At 39.6% G+C, this 24,294-nt stretch overlaps 1 protein-coding gene across 1 annotated transcript; it reads right to left on the bottom strand.

Annotated features, from left to right (window-relative positions):
• Window positions 1–1,332: 1,332 nt before the first annotated feature.
• SLC30A5 (solute carrier family 30 member 5) lies at window positions 1,333–20,828 on the bottom strand. Its single transcript, XM_035553551.2, has 16 exons — window positions 20,669–20,828; window positions 19,993–20,115; window positions 18,264–18,330; window positions 16,810–16,895; window positions 16,046–16,133; window positions 14,249–14,336; window positions 12,856–12,932; window positions 12,059–12,229; window positions 11,152–11,440; window positions 10,586–10,794; window positions 8,600–8,757; window positions 7,822–7,951; window positions 6,070–6,301; window positions 4,464–4,690; window positions 2,393–2,521; window positions 1,333–1,770 (listed from the first exon to the last, which is right to left on the bottom strand). Exons 1-16 carry the CDS (start codon window positions 20,740–20,742, stop codon window positions 1,600–1,602), a joined length of 2,319 nt encoding a protein of 772 aa, XP_035409444.1. The 5' UTR covers window positions 20,743–20,828; the 3' UTR covers window positions 1,333–1,599.
• Window positions 20,829–24,294: the final 3,466 nt, after the last annotated feature.

Genomic DNA, 24,294 nt, shown 5'->3' with positions numbered 1-24,294 from the left:
TGATATGCAGAACACTGAAAGACGTACTTGCTCTTGCTAACCACTGAATTGGTTGCTGAATTTCAAGGAAAATTTTTAAGGATTTTCAGACTAGAAAAGGGGGCAAAGGAAGACAGACAGATGTAAGGGTAAGCACCTCCAAACACATGTATTACTGCTGTTAGCAGGTTTTCCCTAAAGACAGATTTGTCTTTTCCACAGTATTAAGATTACAACATGCATTAATTCTTTCTTAAACATACCTCTTCTCTTTTCAATCACCAAGTCTGTATTTATAGTTTGTTTCAATAGCTTGACAAGTCTCAGACTACTACAGTTTAGCACTCTAAACCTGGACTGCTTCCTTGAGTAATATATAATGGTGTAATTAGCTACAATACACCTGTAACTGTATTATGGTATAGTTTGAACACCTTTTTTCTTTTTAAATCCAATAGCTCAAGCATGCCTCTGTTACTTAACCCAGAATGGAAGGCTCTTTTCCTTCTGCCAAGCTAAACATTCAGTCACTACAACTTATCTCGAACAAAAGTCAAGGAAGAAAAAGCAACTGAACAGCTCCTTAGCTGTAAAGTGAGCCATATGTAGCAAACATTTCACCTGCCAGGTCACTCAGCTGCTCTTCCTGGTCTATTAATTTCCAATGTAAAATAGACTTTTGGCACAAACGAAAGCTATGGAATATTTAGTATTAGTTATAGCAAAAAATATACAAATATGAAGTCCATCCAAGTAGTTATTCTGTATGATAAAAATCAAGTAAATGACTGAAAAATTTATCTTAAAAAGGTAAAAGTTTAGCTGAGTTTGAGCATCCATGATGTTCCTGGATGAATTTCTTTAAGCTTCAAACTACTGTGTTTGCAGTTACTCACACAAAAGGTATGAAAAAAAACATTGTAGAGGGTTTTTTAGATTCTTAGTCTTCCCAGGAAACGAAAGTGTCTGCATTTTTTTTCCTCCCTGTTTCTCACTGCTAAAGTGGATTTCTCCCTTAAAAAATAATTTGATATAAATTTAAAATGGTAACAACTATTTGCTCTGATGCAGTAAAATTAAATTTAGAAATCAGTGTTAAAAGCAGAGACAAAACATAAAAACTGTATATTACCTAACAAACTCTGCAAAAACTTGACTTTGTATTCAGCTTAGTTTTTACTCCCCATAATAAATACGTGAATATTTTTTATTCAGTCTTCCAACTACTTTTGGAAGAAAAAAGTTGATTTTGTTTATATTCCAATGTAAACTATCTCCATTTCCCCTGCTAACAAATTTACAATCATGCTGTGCCATACTTAAGTGAAAGTATGGAATATATCCATGCTCATCCACAAGTGGCAAGATTCCTGTTTAATAAACATGATGTACAGTATATAAGATTTCCATTACTCTCACATATACAGCAAATATTCTAGTCCTAATTTCCTTTATAAAAGCATCTTGATCTGATCTTAATAAAGATACAATGCTTAAAAAAAATCAAATATATAGTACATTTGTTTCTGTACAGGTATGTGCAAGATCTCCTGACAAAAATAATACAGATACGGAATCCTACAGCTTCACCATTTACCCTTTGAATAACCCAACTTTATGTCACATGATGTAAGTACCATCTTTGTAGTATTTCATGGATTCCAATTGTTGAGTCATTGCAAGGACATCTTGAAATCCTGTACTGAGGCCGGACATGTGCTGAAAATAAGCTTCCTTCTCTACTTGGACAGTTAGGTTGTTTACCCCAGCATCTTTCAGAATTGCTGTAACCTGAATAAAACAGCATGGCTAACATTAGTATTAAATGCATATAAAGTGTTGTAACAATAACGTACGCTATTCTCAATATGAAATATTACATATTAAAAATATATTATCACAAAGAATTTCAATTTCCTGGAGAAGTGAAGACCTGCTTTGTAGAGTACAGCTTTATGATTTCTGCATAACGGGTAATTCTCAGTGCCTTGCATAAAGACATAAACACCTTTTGAAGGTATTTGAGAAAGAAAAAACCAAGGCTGACAATATTAGTAAGCAAGTAACAAACACATGATTAGCATTCACATCCCCCTAGCTCCCACTTAGTGCCTGTTTTGAAACATGGAACTAACCTAACCTCCTCCTCCTTTTCTCACAGTAGATATAATTTCACAATCAATGTTTTTTCTCTCCTTTTTTTTTTTTGTTTAGAAGTTTTAGCAGGTGACCCTTTTAGGCCAACTGAATAATTCCAAGCTGGCAGGCCAAGCATGAGAGACCATCTCTGAAACGTTAACTAATAGCTTACAAAAATGATCAAGAACTGCAGCTTCAGACTTCACTCTATGACTGAAATAAGGATACAGAGTAAAAAATTAAGAGAATAGGGTCTAGAAACCTTGCACCTTACCTGCTGTACAATTCGTTGTTCCATCACATCTGATACCACTTGCACATGTATTGTACCTGCCACAACACTTGCAGAGTGACACCAAAAATGAGGATCTCTGTAGGATATGACCCCATCTATTTTTTGAATCTGTAAAAAAATTGCATTAGCAACAATTACTTTTAAGAACACATTTTAAACTTGTGCATGCACATGCATATTGATAGGAAATATTTCAGCCGGAAACAAAGCTTTATAGCAGAGCAGCTTTCCACCTAAGTCACACACAGAAATAATGTAGCACTTAAAGGCCACCTTGCTACTGTCAAGAAGTTAGAAATCAAACTAAACGAAAACCCTGCAGAGTATAATGCTAAATATTTGGATGAGAAAAAAACTGTTCAGGTCACAATAACATCAACAGACAGACCAGCTTTGGCCTGGCCTTTTCATCAGATCTAGGGCATCTGTTACCACACTATCCAGGATAGGCAGCTATCATAGCTGTACACTGCACAGAAACACACTCCCATAATTCCTAATTTTTTGAAATTGATCTTTGCACTGGGTCTGGCTAAGATGGAATTAATTTTCTTTACAGAGACCTGCACAATGCTCCATTTTGAATTCGTGGCCAAGATGGTGTTGGTAACACGCTGGTGTTTCCATGCTTGGTGAGCAGTGCTTGCACACTGTCCAGGCACATTCAGGGACAGCAGCGCTTGCACATTATCCTGTTTCCACCACTCTGCCCCTAGTCCAGCACATTGGCTGGGGCTAGGCCAGAAACTGGGAGCAGACACAACAGGGACAGCCGGCCCGAGGGGAGTTCTATGTACTATAACATCGTGCTCAACAATAAAAACTCAGATAGGGGAAGAAGGAGGTTATCAGCTTCCAAGGTGGCTGCTGCTTAGACTGCCTGGGGATCAGCCTGCTTGTGGGAGGAGAGAGTGATTTCCTTCGCGTCCCGTGCTTTCCTCCCCACCACTACACTTTCCTGCACCTGTAAAACTTCATTTATATCGATCCACGAGTTTTCTTGGTTTTGTTCTTCCTTTTCTCTCCCCTGTACCACTAAGGGTGGCGGTGGTTGTAGGGGAATGCAAGCAAGTGGCTATGTGGCTACCTTGCTGCAGCCAACCCACAACAACTGTATCGGCTGATATTAATGCATTTTTAAATGTATTTCCTGCTATTTAATTACTTGCTCTTCAACTGTTTTCAAAAAGTACTTTTTTCCTCAGCCTCACAAAACTACTTTGTCTTCCCTACTCAGGAGGTAACATTCCAACATGTACCTCACTATCCTTTCGTGACACAAGCCTTTCCTAACCAGTTTCCACATGTTCTTTCATTTTTCACACAGACAAGAACACATCTCCCCCTGCATTGACAAAGAACATTAGGATAGACTTCCCTTTCACCTCTAGTTGATGGCATCCTCAGAATTCCATAAGTAGTTCTCTGACACCAAGGAGCCCTCCACACTGAAATCTACAGTGTGATTTTGGGCAGATACTGAGCCAGCAGTGAAGACTAAGTACTGCTTCAAAGTAGATACCTTAGCGTGGCAGGCAGGAGGAGAATGCATTAGAGTGAGGACGTTAATTCGCAAAAACAGCATTACTTTTCCCATCTTACCTACTCTGAACCAGCATGTCCTTTGTGGTATGGGACAACTAAGAAAACCTGCTATCACAGGCTCAAGATAAAATCCTACAACCTGAATTGTACACATCAGCTCTCACCTTTTGGGAATTGCTGTTACTTTCTTAGTATTAAGCACCTTTCTGACACTGCTACCATATTTACCTGAAATCATGTGTTACCCATAAAAACAAAAAAACAATACATGGTGCCAATGAATAAAACTCATTTTGATAATTTTTTTTAGTTACAAAACATCTTTAATCAGTAGAACTCCTGGTCCTGTCACATCTCTGCCAAGCAGACTTAAAACAACTTGAGACATAAAGTTGTCTTGGACAACAGAAGCTGTCAGGCTGAACTGCTTGAGTTTACCGACTATTAAGGGCAGGCACAGCTTCATACGTTTGTATATGAAAGCATTTTGAATTTTAGTTCTGACCTTTTCTAAAGCAGCATGCAGATCTTTCTCCTGTTCCGGAGGTATCCTCAACAAAAGCACTTGACAGGCGTCTTTCAATAGTGGGATAACACTGAGAAAAATCAATGTAGCAATAAAAAGAGAGCAGAGCGGATCAGCTATCAGCCATCCAAACTGTTGAATAAATATTGTGGATACGATAACACCAACACTGCCAAGAGTATCTGCTAACACATGCAGAAACACACCTGAAAACAAAATACACTGAGTGATTAAGTTGGACACTTGTGCTTAAAATGTACATATATGCTCATTAGTGGTAACACTGTGGGTTTTACTGTATTAGTATCCCTTAAGATTGGAGAAGGTAACTATCTGCCTAACCTACTACAAAATGAAAGAAAACATTTAGTTTTTCCTAATGTTTAATCACAAATCAATGTTAAAAAACACCACAATTTTCACTCTACAGTACAATAATCCAGGCAGACTTTTACAAATTAAAATGTAAATGCAGCTTTATATTGTTAGTGGGATTATTACTATACAGCATCATCATTTTACTCCCTCTAGAGGAATCAGTGCACACTGCTCCTCAACAGAAGAAAAAAGATCACTGTAAATGCACCGGCGTGCTAGTATTGATAGTTATTTTTTTTTTATTGTAGGCTTTGTTCAGATTTTATAAGAATATTGCCTACCTACCAATAATAAGAATAATCCTTTATATTGCATTAATCATGGGCATCATTTCCAGTGTACATTCAAATGGTATAGAAAAAAATTTTAACCATTTGTAAAACTAGTGCTTATTAACCACAAGGATTTGGAAGAATGAGTATGGGCAGACTTTACAAAAATATCTGTCAATGGAGGAGTCAACTTAACTGTGACTGATGTAAAATAACCAATGAAATATCAGTCTCTTAGCTAAAATTCTGGTGCTCTGACAAGTTTACACAAAAGCCCATTCCTTTTTGATTTTTGTAAGTGAAACAGTTGGTATAGAACTACCTTCTCACGAGAAAGAAAGAAGATTCTAAGCAGCAGCTATTCTGCAATTTTAAATATACTGCTGTCACCAGATTCCAATTTTAGATTTAGAAAATTTCATCTTTACCGCTTTATCTTCTCAAATACAAGTAGAAGCATATTGCTTCACACCCCAGATTCCTGGTCTGCATTTGCTCTTCCTGCTTCTTTACCCCTTCCCCCCAGTGATTTACAACCAGCTGTAACATGACGCATTGAAGTATGGCAGTAACTTTATAGACAGAGACCTTCTACTTGCATTTTGAGATGGAACTCTGAGATAACAACTTTATTTTTTTTTCAGTAACGTTTATAATGACTAGTTACTAAGACTATAGATTAATGCTTTTTATTGGTCCCTGGGTATTATCCACATCTGAGAGGGCTGCGTGAATAAACGATTCAAATTACGTTTCTTCAAGTCAAACTCACTTATGAAAGAACACTGAGAAATTAATGTATACCACATTAAATGATTGCCAGATCACTTCTGGAGGAATATTTTAGGAATGGTATGCAGTACTGGGTTTATGAAAATCTTAAAATTCTGCTGGAGAACACCCACGTCATTTATGGTTTAACAATCCGTACTCGCCTCTCATGTTGGTGTTCATGCCTCCTCCAGAAGATCCGTGGGAATGTCCATGGCTGTGCCCATGGTCACTGTGGGAATGGCCGTGCCCGTGGCTGTGGCCGTGGCCATGCCCGTGGTGAGAATGGCTGTGATCGTGTGAATGGCAGCCTCCGCGAGAAGCCCCGTGGGAGTGTGCGTGGCTAAAGGCACAGATACCAACAAGGTTTACGATCAGCCCTCCAACAGAGACTGGCTGTGAGAGGGAGAGAAGTCTTTAACGTCACTACATCTTCCTAGGTGTTCAGGTTTCTTTTCTAGAACATGGTAATCAGAAACACTGTACACCTGAACTAAGAAAAACCTGGAAGCCTTAACATCAACAGACGGATTATTCCAGTGTGGGGTCCTCATCAGCAAAATGTCAGTATACAAGTTGGTTTCAAAGGATTTTTATTTTCCTCTAAAAAAAAAAAAAAAATACAATTCCCCCTACTTTCCCCCAAAATTCTACCACCAAAATGCAAAGCCTAACATCCAAAAATCACGACAAGGAAGGGATTGTTTTCATTTACTTCCAAGAAGAGAATTTGGCTTGGCTACAAGCTTTGCTCTGCTGGCATTCTTTGGCAAAAAAAAAAAAAAGTGTAAGAATATTTAGGACATGTACACTCATCTAAAATTGTAGTTAACTGAAGTAGTAGTTAATGCAATTACTGCATTACTGTTTGAGTTGTGCTTTTTATCTGTCTGCATATTTTTCTATACTTCTCTTGAAAAAAAATCACTGTAATTCCAGCTAATACAGGAGTTAAACAAGTCCTGCTTGGGGGCTACCAGATCTCTCCTTGGCTATGCAAATAGGACTCATGTACAGAGGTTAACACCCTCCCCACCTGCAAGCAGAAAAATTGGCAGTGAAAGTGGGACAAATATTGAAGATTAGAAAGACAAAAAAAAATCAGGCCTTGACTCCAGCAATGCACGCCTCTAATTTTACCTACAAAAAATTCACAATTCTTATGTAGGTAAAATTCACACACACACTGTGAAAACACATTGTTTTCTGTATGACACACACATGAATTCACATGTGTGTCATACAGAAAACAAGTCGAACTATGAATTTTATAAATGTAGGCTTGGACTTGCAATATTCCATGATCTAGAAAATTTAGTTTCAAGAAAAATATACAATCATATTTTGGAAGAAAACAATGAAAGCCTGAAAACCTAAATAAGGAGACCTTGAAGAGGCTTTGGAAAGCAGTGAAACACAGATGCTGTTAGTTAACTTAGTTACTCAACAGCTTCATGACTGCTTATTCCAACAGTAACACGCTATGAATTTATTCCAACAGCAACACATTATGAATTCTGATGATTTTTGAGATTTCTCAAAGATAAGCATAATTTTTTTTGTAATAATTGACACTGTTTTACATAAGCAGTAGAACCAAATTTAGTCTTGTATAGATTATTTCCTTAGTACCTTTTGTCACAGAAAGACAACTATCTAATAGATTAGAGTTGTAGCACCTCTGAAAAAAAAATCAATTTAACTTATACAATTAAATTATATTCAGTCCTATATATCTCCATATTTTAGATTTAGATGTGTTCTGAATTATAAAATTGGAATTATGCATTAAAGGGTCAAGTCATAATTTAGATCTTGAGTATGCAACTTTAGTCTCTCTTTTTTTAAATATTAAAGATGAACATAAATGGACCATCAACTGCAAAACAATATTCAAATGTAATGACAAAACTTACAGTTAGCATATTTGTGTCTATGTCTGGCGGATCTACCAGTCTGGCCACCGATTCCATGAAGACAAAGAAAGCAATTACCATCAGGAAGAGGCCATTAATAAAACCGGAGAGAATTTCTACACGTCCATATCTGAAAGCCAACATAAGTACTTTTGAGAGAAAATAATGAGTATCCTGAACAAATTTAAAAGTAATAACAAATGAAGTTGTAATATGTCTAATACAACTTTTGAGTTTTTTTCTCTCAATGCCACAAAATCAAGCCTTAACTTCTTAGCCATTTATTTCTGACCAACAGGTGGCTAGTTCACAACTGTCCATGTATCAATAGCACAATTTTAATAACACAAATATTTTTTAATATATGCTACATACATAAGACTTCAAGCTGCTAAATGGCTATACACAATTATTACTTATGTCAATGGAAGTGAAATCCCCATATGAACAACAACTTTCAATTTTTGAATAACAAATATTTTTGTTATTAAATACATAAATACAGTGAGACAACTACTAAATAATATTCACAGTGATAAAGATTTATTTGTAGATATTAACACTAATGAAATTTCACACACTTTTAGGCTGGGATAGGAGTGGAACGACATGATCAGGAGTAGAATAGAAATGACAAAAAAAAAAACAAAAACCCAAAACCAAACAGAGAAGCGCACACAATTAAAAACATCCTGAACATACGGTTTTAGTAGGACATTTTGAAAATGATTAAGTAGGATAATTTTCATGTAGTCATTAAAGAAGTTAATATACATACCCGTAGGAAAATATGCGAGTTGCTTTCCACCTCGTCATCAGTGCCGCAAAAAGCCCCATCACTAGTGCAGAGCAATCAAAAAGCATGTGAAATCCATCAGATATAAGACCAAGGCTATTGGTCCATACTCCATAAAAAAGCTCCACAAAAGTGAAAGCCTAAAATGAAGAAAAGTTTGAATTTTTCCCGTGAAGATTAAATTGTAATTTAATGTCTTGGTATCCAGCCAGAAACTCTTTTCATAGTATGCCTGCTAGTTTTCAAACGGTACCATTCTAAATATTTCCAGACCATTTTCTTTCTCCTCCAATCAAAGAAAAACATGTGATATATTCCAAGTCTATGAAGGGATACTCTTGCACCAACTCTCCCTTAAAGCCTTAGATACATGAGTAAATAAGGAAATCTACATTTTGATTTAGAATTTTAAACTAATACGATGCAGACAAAATTTTAAGCGCTGTCATAGAACAGTGTAACTACTTTGATCTGATCCATCACGAGTGTAGAAAGCAATGCTGTTTACACACGTTTCCTATTAAGTGTCTACAAAAATGAATAGTCAGGATGGGTGTGATTATTGCAGTTTCATGGTAGCTTCAAGTCTGCCACTTACGGACTCATTTTTTAAGAGTCATTGTAAATCATTGAAAAATAAAAAAGTTCAATTGAACTAGAAAAAGAAGTTCCACCACTCTGTCTAAATATAAGGGAACACTTTTTAACTGTGCAAGTGATGGAGCACTGGCAGTGGTTGGCCAGAGATGTTGTAGAGTCTCCCCTCTTGGATCTTTAAAAGCCACCTGGGATGTGGTCCTGCGCAACCTGCTCTGGGTGTCCCTGATTGAGGAGGGAGGTTAGACCAGCTGGCCTCCAGAGGGCCCTGCCAGCCTCACCCATTCTGGGATTCTGTGATCTGAATCCAAACCTCCTATGAACACCTGTTTAATTATATATATATATATGTGTGTATATATATGCGCATATATATATATATATATGTATACTTAAGGTATACAACCTGTCAACTTATAAATATCTAAAGGAAGGCAGTTGTTCTTCATGTTAGGCTAGCTTGAGCACTCTCTGTAAAGAATCAAATATCAGCATCAGGGTGGCTGAAATAAATAGTCAATTATTGGCATTTGCAAATGGCTAAATTAACTGCTATCAATTCTGCTCCAGATTCCAAATCAGACAGAAGAATTCAAAAAAATCCATTTTATTAAAAAAATGCAGCTGAAGCTATTCCCAATTACATCCTAGTATCCTGCTGTGTAAAAAATTTCTTCCCTGATTAGATGACTGCTTAAATCTTAGGAATTAGTTTTGAGAAGGGTACAACAAGGAACATTTTTAATACAAACATTTTCCTTGTATGATTTAGTATTCTTATTAACTGGTCTGCCTACAGACTTCCTTTCCCGTCTTTTAAATTTCATAATGGAATTTCTTAAAGTTGTAATGGATACTTCAGATTTTTCCCCATTTTATTGGGTAACTGCCAAGGAATGAACAGAGGTCTCTGCAGATGAAAGATTCATGCCTACTTCATAACCTCTTCCTATTCATGATAAATAAGCTAGAAATGAAAACTGTTTGGTCCAAAATGACATTACTCTATCCCACTCTCTAGTATTTTGCCATTCACAGCCATGAAGGCCTTATTATTTTCAGCTTGTCTGCTGGTAACATTGTGATACTTCCATCTTGAACAGGACCCAGTGTTCCTACTATTACACCTGTTTTTACTTACTGGTGCAACAGTTACACATAGAACCACTGCTCCATTGTGACAAAGGATCAATGTAACCTGCCACTTACTACAAGATTAGCATAAAATTCTTCTATTTTAAGATTTTATCTAATGAAAATACTCTATCTAGGGCCATTAAAAACAAAAAACAACCAATCATGGGAAGTGTTTAAAATAACTCTTAATACTGTACAACTGAGATAGAAAAAAAAACACACAAGAAGACTTACCAGATTTAAACACAGAAAATAGAAGATTTGCCTAGAATCATACTCTTCAAGGATCTGTTTCAGTGACTCTTTAATAAACCGGGGTAATGACTGAGAGCTTTGCTGGATTGCATCACCCATGAAGTTATACAGAGGAGTGCCTTCAGGGGAATAGCCAATAAGGGTGCCCTTCTGCCCTTTCCTGGAGGGGGATGACAGGATATTGGCAGCTGCAAAGAAAGTATTGAAGTTTTTGTTTTTATGAAATAGCTGTGAAGCTTAGAAACAACGCATTTTATCAGCAATCAAAGCTTACATGAAATTTTAAGGCAGCAAAGTGATTGCCAACTTCATCTTAAGGTTCACCATTACACTTCACTGCTATGTAGGATCAGATCATCACTTCCACAACAGAACAGGTATTGCATTTTTTGTTTGTATAGTAAAGGGACAACGTTGCAGGCTGCTTTTGTTCAAAGGAATCCATAAAAAGCTCATTCAAAAGCATTTTGCACACAGCCATTTTCTTACTGGCTTCAAAATAACATGGATAATAGATATAATAAAAGAGAAATATAAGTACGTACATAAAATGAAGAAAACAGCACTCACTACCACTCCTCCAGAAAGAACGTGCTCTGTGCTTTCATGGTGTGGTGGTTTGTTCATAGCTCGAAGTTGGTCTGTTATTGGATGTGTCCAAAAGTTGCCAAAAAGCAGTGCACTAATGAAAATAAGAAAGGATCCGTATCGAGCACACTTGGAAGCTTCCATCTTGACGGAGCATATGGACTCCACGTAGAAATCCAAGATCACAACAAAAAAGATGACTGTTATGAAAGGCATGATGAGAGAAGACCAAGATTCTACTTTACTCTGCAATGAAAACACATTTCAAACAGGATTGTTCACTATTAGATATGTTTGTGCACCCAGCATTAAATCCAGTCCACTTTCATTGTGTTTTCAGCAATCCATCAGTTCTTTTATACTTTCAATTGATCATATAAAACCAACATTCAAGCTATAGAAGACATAAAAGCATCTGTGTAGTTTATTTAAAATATCTTCCTGTCCTTAAAAGCAATCCTATGTGCAATGCCATGTTTGCATTGTTCTATTATCCTTCCAATCTAAGCAGGAAGTCATAATGAACATGTCTTTTAAATTACAATATATACTCCTCATCAAAAAATAAAAAAACACGTATTTATAGTAATCAATCCTTGTGTAATGTTAGCAAAAGAATCCAGAATATATTTGAAGTTAGAAAGATAAAATAACGTTATCATGTACAAGAGAAAATTAAGGTATCACATGAAGATGCACATCAAAATATAGAGGAACAACTTCAATCACAGCTTTCTAGAAAAATATAGATGGCAAATTTTGTAGTTTTAAGTTTTTCCTTTAAAACACCTTTAAGGTGCACTTCACAAACAGAAGCATCACAAAAAATGATTTATTTTTGCCAGTGTGTACTTGATACCTTACCTCTGTTGTCAGAGAGAGGACAATGACCCATGGGCACAACAGAAGGACAGAAACAAGATGAGACAAAGCTTGAAGGCGTTTGGCTCCACCCACATCTACAGAAAGCTTTCGGGAAGCCATGTGAAAACCAACCTTACAACACAATGCCAGTACCAGAAGCAGTACTCCTCCCTGGAAAGGCAGAGAGATCCCATTATCATTTCTTATGAGTCTAATACCTCACTCTAAACAAAGTCATATTTACATGAAAAAGGTTAACATGTTTTCCTTATCAACTGAAAACAAAGATGGGATATTTCCTCTGATTGTTATTCTAGTTAAAGCAATAATACATAAATTATAAAGCAATCAATGTACGTGATTATACTGTTGCACTACCCACAACAGCCTACTTTTTTTTTTTTAAAAAAAAGCTTGTAGTTTAAAACTCTCAGCAACATTAACTGGCATACAACAGCTGCAAATTGGCAGTGAACAGCATAGAGGAGAAAGAGAAATCTTTCAAGTCAAAAAATCAAAAGAAAAGACTTGATTTCCCATCCTCCATTACAAAACAAAAGAAGTGTTGAAAGCATACATAAACTTCAAAGGGTTTGGCTTTCACTTTGGCTTCTTTCTAATATTTCCAAAACTTGGTCAAGACGCAAAAACTATAGTGCAGGTTTAGTTCTAATTTGGAGGGGGAGTGTTGAACTTTTTGGTTTTGATTCAGGCTTTGCTGAACTCTGAGCTGCTGAAATTTTTACCTACAAAACTCAAGTACCCACCACCCTACTAAAATACAAGAAATAACTTACCTTGTGATCTGCAACACCCAGGAAAGCAATGACTGTATACAGAACGTGGGTAAGAGCACTGTCATGATGCCCCTCAGCTTCACAAAATTAAGGAAGCATTTCATCAGATGATTTTTTTTTCCTTACACCAAAGAACAGGCAGAGGTAGCAAAAGACCACAGAAACAGAAGTAAACAAAATAAGTGTTCAAAATAAGTGTTACAAGTTTGGGAGATACTTAAAACTCATGAAAGATGAAAATATTTCCACAGAAAACAGTTAATAATAGTTTAAAACACAAGAACACATTCACTGCTAAATACTGCATATCAGTCAAGATACAGAGTTCACAATAATCTTGGCAACTAGACTTCGAAAAATACACTCAATAGCATTGAAATTCGATTTTTACTAAAAGCACTAAAATGGCAATGTGTCTAAAACATCATTTATAAAAATGCGTCTGTGATCTATACAAAAACGTGTCTAAAACATGATCTGTATTTTTTCAGTTCATATATACCTAAAATTTAGAAAACTAAGAGAAATTGACAAGCACAATCCACCAAATATTGAACTACTGATAGCTTTTGGGAAAACTATTTACTAAAAGGCACTTTGACAATGAATTTAATTAACTGAGTTTTAAGTGAATAATCAATACTGTTTCTGAATATACCATTTGCATCTGTAATTCCACGTTTTCACCCTTCCTCAAGAAAGTTTACTTTCACCTTGCCATTGTTCATATGACTGTGTTGTTACTTTACACCCTTAAATACAAGGTCTTTTCCCAGTAGACTTCACTATGCTGAGAAGACCTGTTGGAAACTTATTTCAAAATTCACATACTTAGTGACTTTGGAAGCTTATCAGTCAACTTCCATTTGAAGTTCAAACTCCATTGTTACTGGAGCTACTGCAGGCTACTTCACACCGTTCTTCGGAATAGCAGGTGAAGTGACACTACTAACACATTTCCAAGAGCACAGAAACAATTTTTTCTGGATATAACAGAAAGGCTGCCAAGCAGGCTGCCAATTGTTTACTGCACACACTGAGGCTACAGCCATTATGTATAGAATTTCTAAAAAAGGAAAGCTGATCAAAGAAGCAATCCTCAATGGATATGATATGTGCAATATATGCAAATGGGAAGGCAGCCTTTAACTACTACTGAACTTAAAACACAGCTACAGATTTTATCGACAAAGCAAGCAGCGCCATTCATTCATCTGCCAATACCAGCATTTAGATGTGAAATAAAATCTTACGCTATAATATTATTGTAAGCTAAGATTCCTATCAAGAAAAATACAAGTATATTTAATATGGTGCATTCAATTTAACATTCTATTCTCCCTGCTCCAGTAGTAATAAGCACTTGCTCTTAACACATAGCAAGAAAGGATACGATGTTCTGCTATTTTAGCCATGAGGTCATCATTATCAAAAAGTAGTAAGCAGATGACAGCAATGATGAAAAATGCAGCACCTCTTGTCTGGAAGAAAAATAGTTATAATATGATGTAAAAGATTAATGTTAAAAATTCTAGGAACATTCCTTCCCGATCCTCCAGTCAATGTAGGCATACTTTAGTTCAGTAAGAAAAGCATGAAGAAACAAACATTTCTGGAGAAAGTTGACTGTGACAACACAGTTTCATATTTATTCCAGTTTCCAGATTTACATAACTCAGGGTAAATCACCACTCTAACAAACAAGAACACTGAATCTTACGAACTTCAAATGTTTGCTTCTTTCTTTACAGCGTATTTCTGGCTGTCAGAATGCACAGCTACTTAAGCCTGATGACTTAATACTCTGTGTAGTATCAAGGAATTATAAAGAAGACCTAGTTGATAACTGTAGAATTTTGTCCTAGGGGAGGTAAAGGCTACAGCCCTGTGTGAAGGCTCTAAGAAATCAGAGCTCTGCAAGTGCTTTCATGACGAAGAGACAAAAGTGATTATGAACTCCCAGGTGCCTGAGAAGTCTACTTGTCTATCTTGACTTAAAACACTGCTATTTTGGTATTCATCATCTTGGCAAAACACTGTGACCTACAGCTAAAAGCCATTATTACAATTCATCCTCTTAAGTTACACACAGCTATCACAATATTGTTTTGGAAAATTGGATGACTTTCTTTTACCACAGTTCCCTTCATAAAGCTGAAACATTCAGAGGACAGGATTATCAATCCCATGTTTCTGCCATCTTAGATGTGCAGCTTAACTGCTAGGTGTAATCTACTAAGATACAGATTCACAAAGAACCTCTTTCTCAAAGGGTCAACTCTAAGCTTACCATTTGAGTGAATGGCTGAAGAAAGAATTTATCTTTCTGATGAACAGTTTCATGCTGGATGCCCGAAACAATCTCAGTTTGAGGGGGTGTGTGGGTGTGGTAGAGCATCATAAGATAATAGTGCTGTTCATGCTACTCTAAGAAAAACCTGAAAACATTTTTGGGACTCCAAAATAACTTACAAGACAGATTGTGACACTCAAAGCCTGAGTCAAAATCCAGACTTTTTCTTATACAGCAAGTACTCTAGCCTCAAGCATACACCATCATCAGGTATTTTCCCTCAGCTGTCACTGCTTTTGAATGGAAGTGACCAAAGACTGCTAAATGCTGCGATCAGCTCATTACATTTAGGGCTGATTAGGCATGATTTGACAATATCTTTTGAAATTGTGTGCGATGGGACTCACACAAAAGATGTCTCATGTATAGATCTGATTAAGTGAAAGACAGGGCCAAGAATTCAGCAGATGCAAGCTTATACACAAATTAAAGCAGTTAGAACTTTTTGTTAGAAAAATAAAGTATGTGAAAAGCTACAGAAACCAACTAGGTTAGGCAGGAATCTGAAGACTGTGCTGCTGCTGTCAGTGCCTGAGGGCCAAGACCACTGTGTACATGTCCGTTCTTTTGTTGGTTTGAACCCCAAATCCCTTTACAAAGAATGGTACAGTGCAAAAATCATTCTCAAGGTGCTCTTCCACACACAAACAGAAAAACTCAGATATCTGTCATAGAACTCAAGCAGCCTCACCCACTGTTTTTCTCTGGATGTCCTATTTCTTATTTCAGGTAGTATAATTTCACCACTAATTAAGGTAAAAAAAACCACACAGCTACTATGAAAATCGGTCTAAAGTACTGTTTGTTCTGGATAAAGTAATACTTGTATTTAAATACCTTTGCTGGTCCTCCACCTGAGCTTGTGAACAAGACACTAAGGAGTGACAGCACAACCACATCACTGTGTTCAAATAGCAGCAGTGTCCTATAAAAAAAAAACAGCGAAATAGACACTCAGGTCCCACGTCCATTTAGAAGTCTGCTTCAAGAGCTTGACAGCATACATTTCAGCTAAAATTCAGTGACAGAGAGGTTAGAGATTTATCCTGCTATTTGAACAGCAAGCTTAAGCAGCTCAAAAGGATAACTGCAAATCTATTTGCCTCCACCTGCAAGAGGTCTAACCGGTGACATCCAGGTATATCACAAAACAACTTCATAAGTCAAGTAACAGATCAAAAACATGCATTTATGGACTACTTTAAACTGTAACTTCCTTGTAGTAATGCAAGAAAGTACTAACTTGCTCAAGAAATGGGGTTACAGAAACCACACTAAGGTAACAACGAAAACCACAGTCGGTACAAGTTACCTTGCTGTATCACTCACACCAAGGGTTTAACCATTGTCAAGAATTTCACTGGAATCTTGTCCAACAATGACTAAAGAAAATTAAAATTTCTACAGAAAATTACATGCAACTTTTCCCTGGTAAAACAGACTCACAGGAAAAAGCATGAAAGTTCATTTAAAAAAAAGAAATCAATGCTGGCACCACAGGCTGACAGATATAAAGTGAAAAACGAAGGCGAAAACAAGGAAAAGATCACAAAAATTAGTTTAAAAAGACAAAACTTTGTTTACAGTAAATATATATTTACCTGAGTGGTCCACAAAGAGTAAGGCCAAAAAACCACAAGAGTGAAATGATGCATCCCACAACAGCATGCTTAAAAATTTTGATCCACTACAAAAGAAAGGTATTTCATTATTTTCTCCACGCTTTCAAAATAAACATGCCATAGACATTCTTTTCAGCTGCAGAAATACAGGCGAAAACACATGCTCTGCAAGTTCTGCAAAATTTAGAGTTTTTTTTTTTTTTATTATCTACTTTGCCAGGCAGCTTTGGTCCGTTTGAACATGTTAGGGACAATTTTTGCATTTCTTTTCTACCACAGTACTAGATTCTATGATACAGCTCTCACAAGAGCTCTTTAAAAATAAAAAAAGAGCCTTCTAGATATATACTGAAAAAATTGAAGTCCGTTTAGAAAATAGCATTTTTGACAGGTTATCTATTGTACATATCTGATAAACATAGACAGCACTAGATAAACCATCTAAGATACAGAGACTAAAACCTTAATTTCACAAATTACGCATGTAATTTACAAATTACGCATGTGTTAAACTCTTCTTCTTCTGGAATAAGTTTATAATTCAGTTATTCAATATGTTACTAACTTTAAATGCTAGTTTTAAAAAAAATCGGTTTGGAAATGCATTAAACGAAACAAACTTCCCTATGGCTAACATCACATCTTCAAAATTCATTTTTTAAAATTTATTTTTATTTTTTACTTTTAAGCAAAAGTGAAACCATAAAAAGATTTTCTGTACTTGAACCAAAGATGTAATTTATTTCTGTTCACTTTAAAATTCTACCATATATGGCTAATCATGAAAGCAGTTAACATTTGAAACATTTCTGAGGCTATCCTTCATATTCGCTCCAGTGGTATTTCACATATTCTGGTAACACCGCATGAATCAAGTTTTGCATACACAATTATATGCAAACAAGATGAATATGGGACAGGTAGAAAAAATTATTTCCTGCAAATGAATAGGTTGCAATCTGAGCCCTGCTCTTACTTCTCAGGATATTGGGAACTCCACACAGTTCCAAAGAGCAGCTAGACTCAACCTGATTGCAACGCAGCCTGCAGAAAGCATTCTGGTGGGTTAGAGGGGCACAACTGGAGCACTTTGACACCCTGGCAGACTGGAAATTGCTGTTTGAGACTGTCAAAGTCTGCTGAGTAGACTAAGCTCTTTTCAACAGTCCAGTCCTCAGATCAAATAAATGCATCCATGGAGCCAAAGACCAATCTTTTCACCGAACTATCTATGGGAGCTGACGAAAGCTAAGTATGTTGATTGTGTTTTACAGTGCCGTAGACAAAAAGTCAGTTACATACTTCTGGAAATTGTAACCACATCTGCCAAGTGGAGGAACCTTTGTTCCTCTTCCTGAGTGATTTCTGATAAGAACCACATTGTCAGGAGTATCTACAAAGATGTGAATTACTATTACATATGTCAAACTCACCTGACGCTTGGTTACAACCTTTCCAGAAGAAAATGGTTTTTGAAATAAAACCATAAAAAATGCAGACCTGTTAAAAAGAGAAAGTTTTCTCTATTAATGCATTAGCAGTTAGCTTTTTATTCAAACCAGCTCTCCTCATCTCACGCTTTGTTTACAAAAGAGCTTCCTCTATTTTTCACTAAAAGCACACATTATTCAGTTGTATTTTTCAGATACTAGTAAGAAGTTGATGACAAGTTAACTTCGGTTCTGGTCAGTTTCACGTATAAGATCTTTGGGGAACAGTCAATGTCCTGTTCTGAACTAGCCCTGAATCCAAATCAATGCCCTGAATTGGAAGGGACCCACAAGAATCACTGAGTCCATCTCCTGGCTCCACAAAGGACATCCCAAAACTCAGACCATGTGTCTGAGAGCATTGTCCAAACGCTTCTTGAACTCCATCAGGCTCAGTGCCATGACCGCTGCCCTGGGGAGCCTGTCCCAGTGCCCGACCACCCTCTGGGCGCAGAACCTTTCCCTAACACCCAGCCCGACCCTCCCCTGTCCCAGCTCCCTGCTGTTCCCTCGGGTCCTGTCGCTGTCCCCAGAGAGCAGAGCTCAGCGCCTGCCCCTCCGCTCCCCTCGTGAGGGAGCTGCAGGCCGCCATGAGGCCTCCCCTCAGCCTGCTCTGCCCTGGGCTGAGCAAACCAAGGGACCTCAGCCGCCACTCATACATCTTGCTCTCTAGATCCTTCACCACCTTTGTAGCCCTCCTTTGGACGTTCTCTAACAGTTTTATGTCCTTCTTTTATTGCACTGCCCAGAACTGCACACAGTACTTGAGGTGCGGCTGCAGCAGTGCAGAGCAGAGCAGGACAACCACTTCCCTTGGCAGTCTAGCAATACCATGCTTGAACAAATCTACCCTTGCCTTACAAAAATCAAAATAATTGATCTCAGAAAAGTTTTTAGGAGGATGTTGGTACAGTACTAATAACGTACCTACTGTTAGCAAAATGCATACAACCAAAGGCCTCCTCACATACTGAATGCTGACTACAACGTTCTGTTAGAAATGTCAGAAAACAAGACATTTCTTCCTCAGCTGTGATCAAGGATAAGTGATGGAGAAAAAAAGACCATGCTGTTTGGGAACACACTACCAAAAAGCCAAGAAACGTCAACAAATTGAAATAAAAGGGAGAAAATGAAGTCCCAAACATTTCAGTGCTGCCAACCTCAGAAACATTTCAATCTTAGAAATATTTCAGTGCTGCCAACCTACAGAAATGCTCTTCCACATCGTCTCATCTGAACATGAAGTAGGACCACGCCTGTAAGTTATCAAAGGCTGGTTCTGTATATTTGCTACCAATTTCCACACTTTAATTGTCAATCAGGGAAAAATATCAGTTGAAGCTTGTAAGAACTACAAGAATACAAGTTGTACAGGAAAGCACTCATCTTTTACACCTTAAGAAAATACGGACACACCTAAGTTTTCTATACCAAGTACTATCATAAACCATCAATTCTTAAGTAGCCCTTTGCAGCTTCTGAAATTATTACGAGTGCAGATAAGAGAGAAAAACACTGGTGTGATCAGCACATTTCCTTGATCCACCTCGATGTCCTTTCCTCCTTGATCGTTCCACAACAACACAGCGCCCAGTATGATCTCGACAAGGACCCTGAACCCGCAGCCAAAGCGTGCTGTACCAACAGGCACCACCTCCGGCACACTCACCCCAGCTTCACCACGAAGATGAACTGCACGAGGTGGACCACCTTCAGCAGGTCGTAGGACTCAAAGAGCCCCACGGCTTTCAGGAACTTTGCGAAGCACAGCAGCACGACGTACCGGGTCAGCCTGCGGGAGAGGGGAGAAAATCAGCACCGGGGGCTGCCATATCCACACCAACCCCCTCCACATACCCTCCAAGCCTACCCCCCCCCAACCGCCTCCACCCCCCCCAACCGCCTCCACACCCCCCCCAACCGCCTCCACACCCCCCCCAACCGCCTCCACACCCCCCCCAACCGCCTCCACCCCCCCCCCAACCGCCTCCACCCCCCCCAACCGCCTCCACACCCCCCCCAACCGCCTCCACACCCCCCCCAACCGCCTCCACACCCCCCCCAACCCCCTCCACACCCCCCCCAACCCCCTCCACACCCCTCTACACAGCCCCCAACCTTTTCCACACCCCCCCAGTCCCCTCCACACCCCCTCCACACACACCCCAACCCCCTCCCACACCTCCCCAACCTCCTCCACACACCCCAACCCCCTCCACACCCCACAAGCCCCCCCCTCACACCCCCAACCGCCCCCCCCCGCCTCACGACCCCCCCCCCCCCCAAAACACCTCACGAGTGAGGCCCTCACCCTCCTCCCGCCCGCTCCCCACCGCGGCCGTTACCGTGCGCTGGGCACATCCACGGGCCCCAGCACGCCGCCGGCGGCCAAGGCCTGCCCGCTGTACTTCTCCTCCATGGCGGGGCGCTGCGGCCCGGCCCGGGCCTCCCCCGCCGCGGGGGCGCCTCAGCCTGGGCGCCCGCTCCGCGACGCCGCCGCCGCCGCCGCCGCCGGGTTCTGCGCATGCGCGGCGCTCGGGGCGCAGGCGCCGCCGCCGCCACGTCCGCAGCCGCCGGAAGCGCTCCGTGCTGCGCCGCGGGGAAGGGGGGGGGGGGGGGTGGGCAGGACGGCGGCCGCGCGTCATGGCGGCCCTGCGGGAGGGGCGGGGCTTGGGCGGGAACGGGGGTCTGAGGGGGGCGCCATGTTGGGTGTGGGGGGGGCGTTGGGGTTGTCAGCGGGTATGGTCACTAAACGTAAACGTAATAAACTGGAATGGTTCTCTGAGTGGTCATTTAACATAAACATAATAAACTGGAAGGGTTATTTGTCTCCCCAGCTCGTTTCTGCGGGTATCGCCAGCTCGCTTCTACGATCCGCCCCGGTGCTGGCAGCGTGCAGCAGCATACAGCAGTGCAGAAAGCTTCACCTTCTCTGTCCCCTGTGTTCCCCTGCACCCACTGGGACCCACACAGCTACCAGGCACAGCTTGCAAAGTCCCTTCCTCAGGTCCCTGGCTGTGGTTTGTGCCCGGGTTAATGAACTGCTCAGCGCGGCGGCAGAGCTCTGGAAGTAGGTGGCCACACTGAGGAGTCAAAGAAGGATATTGGTGGGGTCGTACTCTCTCATCCCTGGGGCAGAAATGTCAGCCAGACTCAACATAAGATACAAAGCATCCCCTACTGTCTCTGCAGCAGGCAGAAAGCAATGACTTATAAGGGGGAATGGGAGCAGGTTTCTGCTTGTGGTGGCAGGTGAATCCCCTCCCTGCGTGCCTCAGCTTCCCAGGTGCCTGTATCCAACAGGTGTGAGGCCCTGGAGCTTGGGGGCTAAGTCATCAAACTGCGGATGATGATCTAACCAGGGCATGTCAGCCTACCATTGTATTACAATGACCTCTGTTAAGAAAAAAGATAAAATATCTTGCATGTATATCACAGAGAGATTTGCTAGAGATTTTTTGTGACCGTTGCTTTCACACCCTGAAATCAGATTTTCTCCTATACTTTTACTGTCCTTCAAAGGAAGCGTGTTTGTTCTTAAACTTGTACATAGTCTATGCAGCCTGTCTTATCACAGTTTTGTATGCTGTATGATGTAGTGAAGTAAGAATCCAGTTGGGCTCAGCAGGTTTAAGCATTTCCAGTGTCCTGAAAATGGGACTGGATTATACTATCTGACATCAAATGTACATTGCAGCTGTTACCACTAGTAAAAGGGTAAAAACCAATAGTTTCCATTTTTGAAGGAGGCTGTGCTGGCAGGAATCTGATAGAATAGATAGTAGTAATCAGCTGCAATGTGTTATATCACCCCTTTCCTTCTGAACAAGCTGGTCAATATATACAGCCTTGCAAGTTCTGTGCAATAGAAGATGAGAGTGACTGTGGACTAGGATTTTTTGATGCAGTTCTGTTTATGTAGGATGTACAAAGCCTTCTTCTGGCCGTCGTAAGAATCAAGCAAGAGGAGAGAGTTTCCCCGTTCACCACTCCAAGCCTCTAAGCAAGCACTCCACCAAAAATACATTGTTTTTACTTTTTCCCAGGACAGTGCTGCTCAGTTTTCACTGAGTCTCTTCATTTTTCCATGCACTTCAGCATGGCCTGGTTATTCCTAGTTTGATAGATTAATTTCTAATTACACAACATGTGGGAATCATATTTTTATTTAAGAGCTATTAACAGAACTGGAGTCCACCTCCACCAGCCTGGTGATTCAGTGATTTGAACCAGAAATATTCGAATATATGCCTTGCAATTTGCCTGAGAACTTTCATTCCTTTAAATAATCAATTATTTGTGCTCCAACCTGTGGTAGTGTTTACAGTCAGCCTCCCTTCCTTGATGTCCCCACTTTTTGGATAAGACATCAATATAACCGTGCTTCTGCCTAAACCTGGTTTTGCTTGTTAAGCCATTATATGGCTGTAGGATCCTGGCCTGCATCAGAAATATTGTGGCCTGCAGGACTAGGAAGTGTTTGTCTCCGTGTACTCAGCCCTGGTGAGACCACACCTCAAATACCATGTTCAGTTTTGGGCTCCTCAATATGAAAAAGATATTAAGTTCCTTGAGCATGTGCAGAGAAGAGCAAGGCTGGTGAAAGGACAAGAAAACAAGACGTATGAGGAGTGGCTGAAGGAACTAGGGTTGTTTAGTCTGGTGAAAAGGAGGCTGAGGGGACACTTCGTCACTCTGCATAACTACCTGAAATGAGGTTGCAGTGTTGGGCTCTTTGCTCAGGTGATAGGATGTGAGGCAACGACCTCAAGTTGCCCCTCAAGGGGAAGTTTACAGTGGATATCAGGAAAAATTTATTCCCATAAAGTGGCCAAGCATTGGAATGGGCTGCCCAGGGAAGGTGGAGTCAGCATCCCTGGAGGTACTTGAGTTGTGTGGTTGTGGCACTTAGTGACATGGTTCAGCGGTAGACTTGGTAGTGTTAGTTTGGACTTGATGATCTTAGGATTCTTTTCCAACCTAAATGATCCTATGATTCTATTTCTTTGTGCATGTGCTAAGTTGCTGTCTAGAATTTTCTGTTAAGGGCCAAGAAGCTGGGAAGTTCTCCACAGCACTGAGTTTTGATATTTATCCTCAGCAAACTGTCCCAGGGAGTTTTACACAGACTCAGCATAACAATAGGAACTCTGCTTCAAATAGGAACTGCTTCACACACAGACAAAGTGGAGCAACACCATGCATGACTCTTGAAGTGTGTGAGAGTTTATATAGATGCTACGGAAGAGCACAGGGGACTAAAATACCCTGTTAAACTAATGGGAAAAAGGAGGCAAAAGGTTGGAAATGTTCATATCTGATCTAACAGGTTTTTTTCCAGTCACCATCTAACAAACTCCCTTATCTTGGGACATCCTGACACATGATTTTGGCCCTTTGTTCAGCACTGAGGCAGGAAAAAGGAGTCATAGAAAGCAACTAACTTATGAAGGGAGGTGGAATGTGGAAGGAATGGTACAGCAAAAGGGATGCAGATCGTGTATTTAAGAGAGAAAAGACCAGAGAGGTGAGAAGAAAGGGGGTTGAAACTACTGGCTGTGCCTGTTTGAGGTCTAATGCTGCTAGCAGTGTGTGTTGAATGAGTCTCAGTGTTGGCCAGCTGCATCCTCGATTGCCTCCAAGTTATAACCTAGAGTAGGCTCTGACTGGGGAGAGATGAAGAGATGAGAGCATAGAGGAATACATCTGCTGGAAAATGAAAACTTCAGAATTTCACATATCAAAGAATTTCAGATAGCAAATGCTTATTATTATTATTATTATTATTATTATTATTATTATTATTATTATTATTATTAATTAATTATTATTTGCTTGCACTTTTGTAAGTTGTTGCCAGTGCAGGTGGGAGCCTCTGCATAGCAAGTGCAATCCCATTAGAAGAAATTCAGGCTCTGCTATTTCATCTGCTTTTTGAACAGCCCTTAAAAGTTTAATCTGCAGGTCCTGC

Source organism: Cygnus atratus, chromosome Z, assembly GCF_013377495.2.
Source record: "Cygnus atratus isolate AKBS03 ecotype Queensland, Australia chromosome Z, CAtr_DNAZoo_HiC_assembly, whole genome shotgun sequence".
Taxonomy (NCBI): Eukaryota; Metazoa; Chordata; class Aves; order Anseriformes; family Anatidae; genus Cygnus; species Cygnus atratus.
Note: the sequence above shows the minus strand (reverse complement) of the source record. Positions and strands in the feature narration are given on the sequence as shown.

Coding starts and splice junctions, on each gene's coding strand:
- SLC30A5 (XM_035553551.2), bottom strand. CDS start 20,742: ATGGAGGAGAAGTACAGCGGGCAGGCCTTGGCCGCCGGCGGCGTGCTG. Junction 12,230..12,855: donor TGGGTGTTGCAGATCACAAG/GTAAGTTATTTC, acceptor CTGCCTTTCCAG/GGAGGAGTACTGCTTCTGGT. Junction 4,691..6,069: donor CATGAACACCAACATGAGAG/GCGAGTACGGAT, acceptor TTTTGTTTTCAG/GTGTGTTTCTGCATGTGTTA.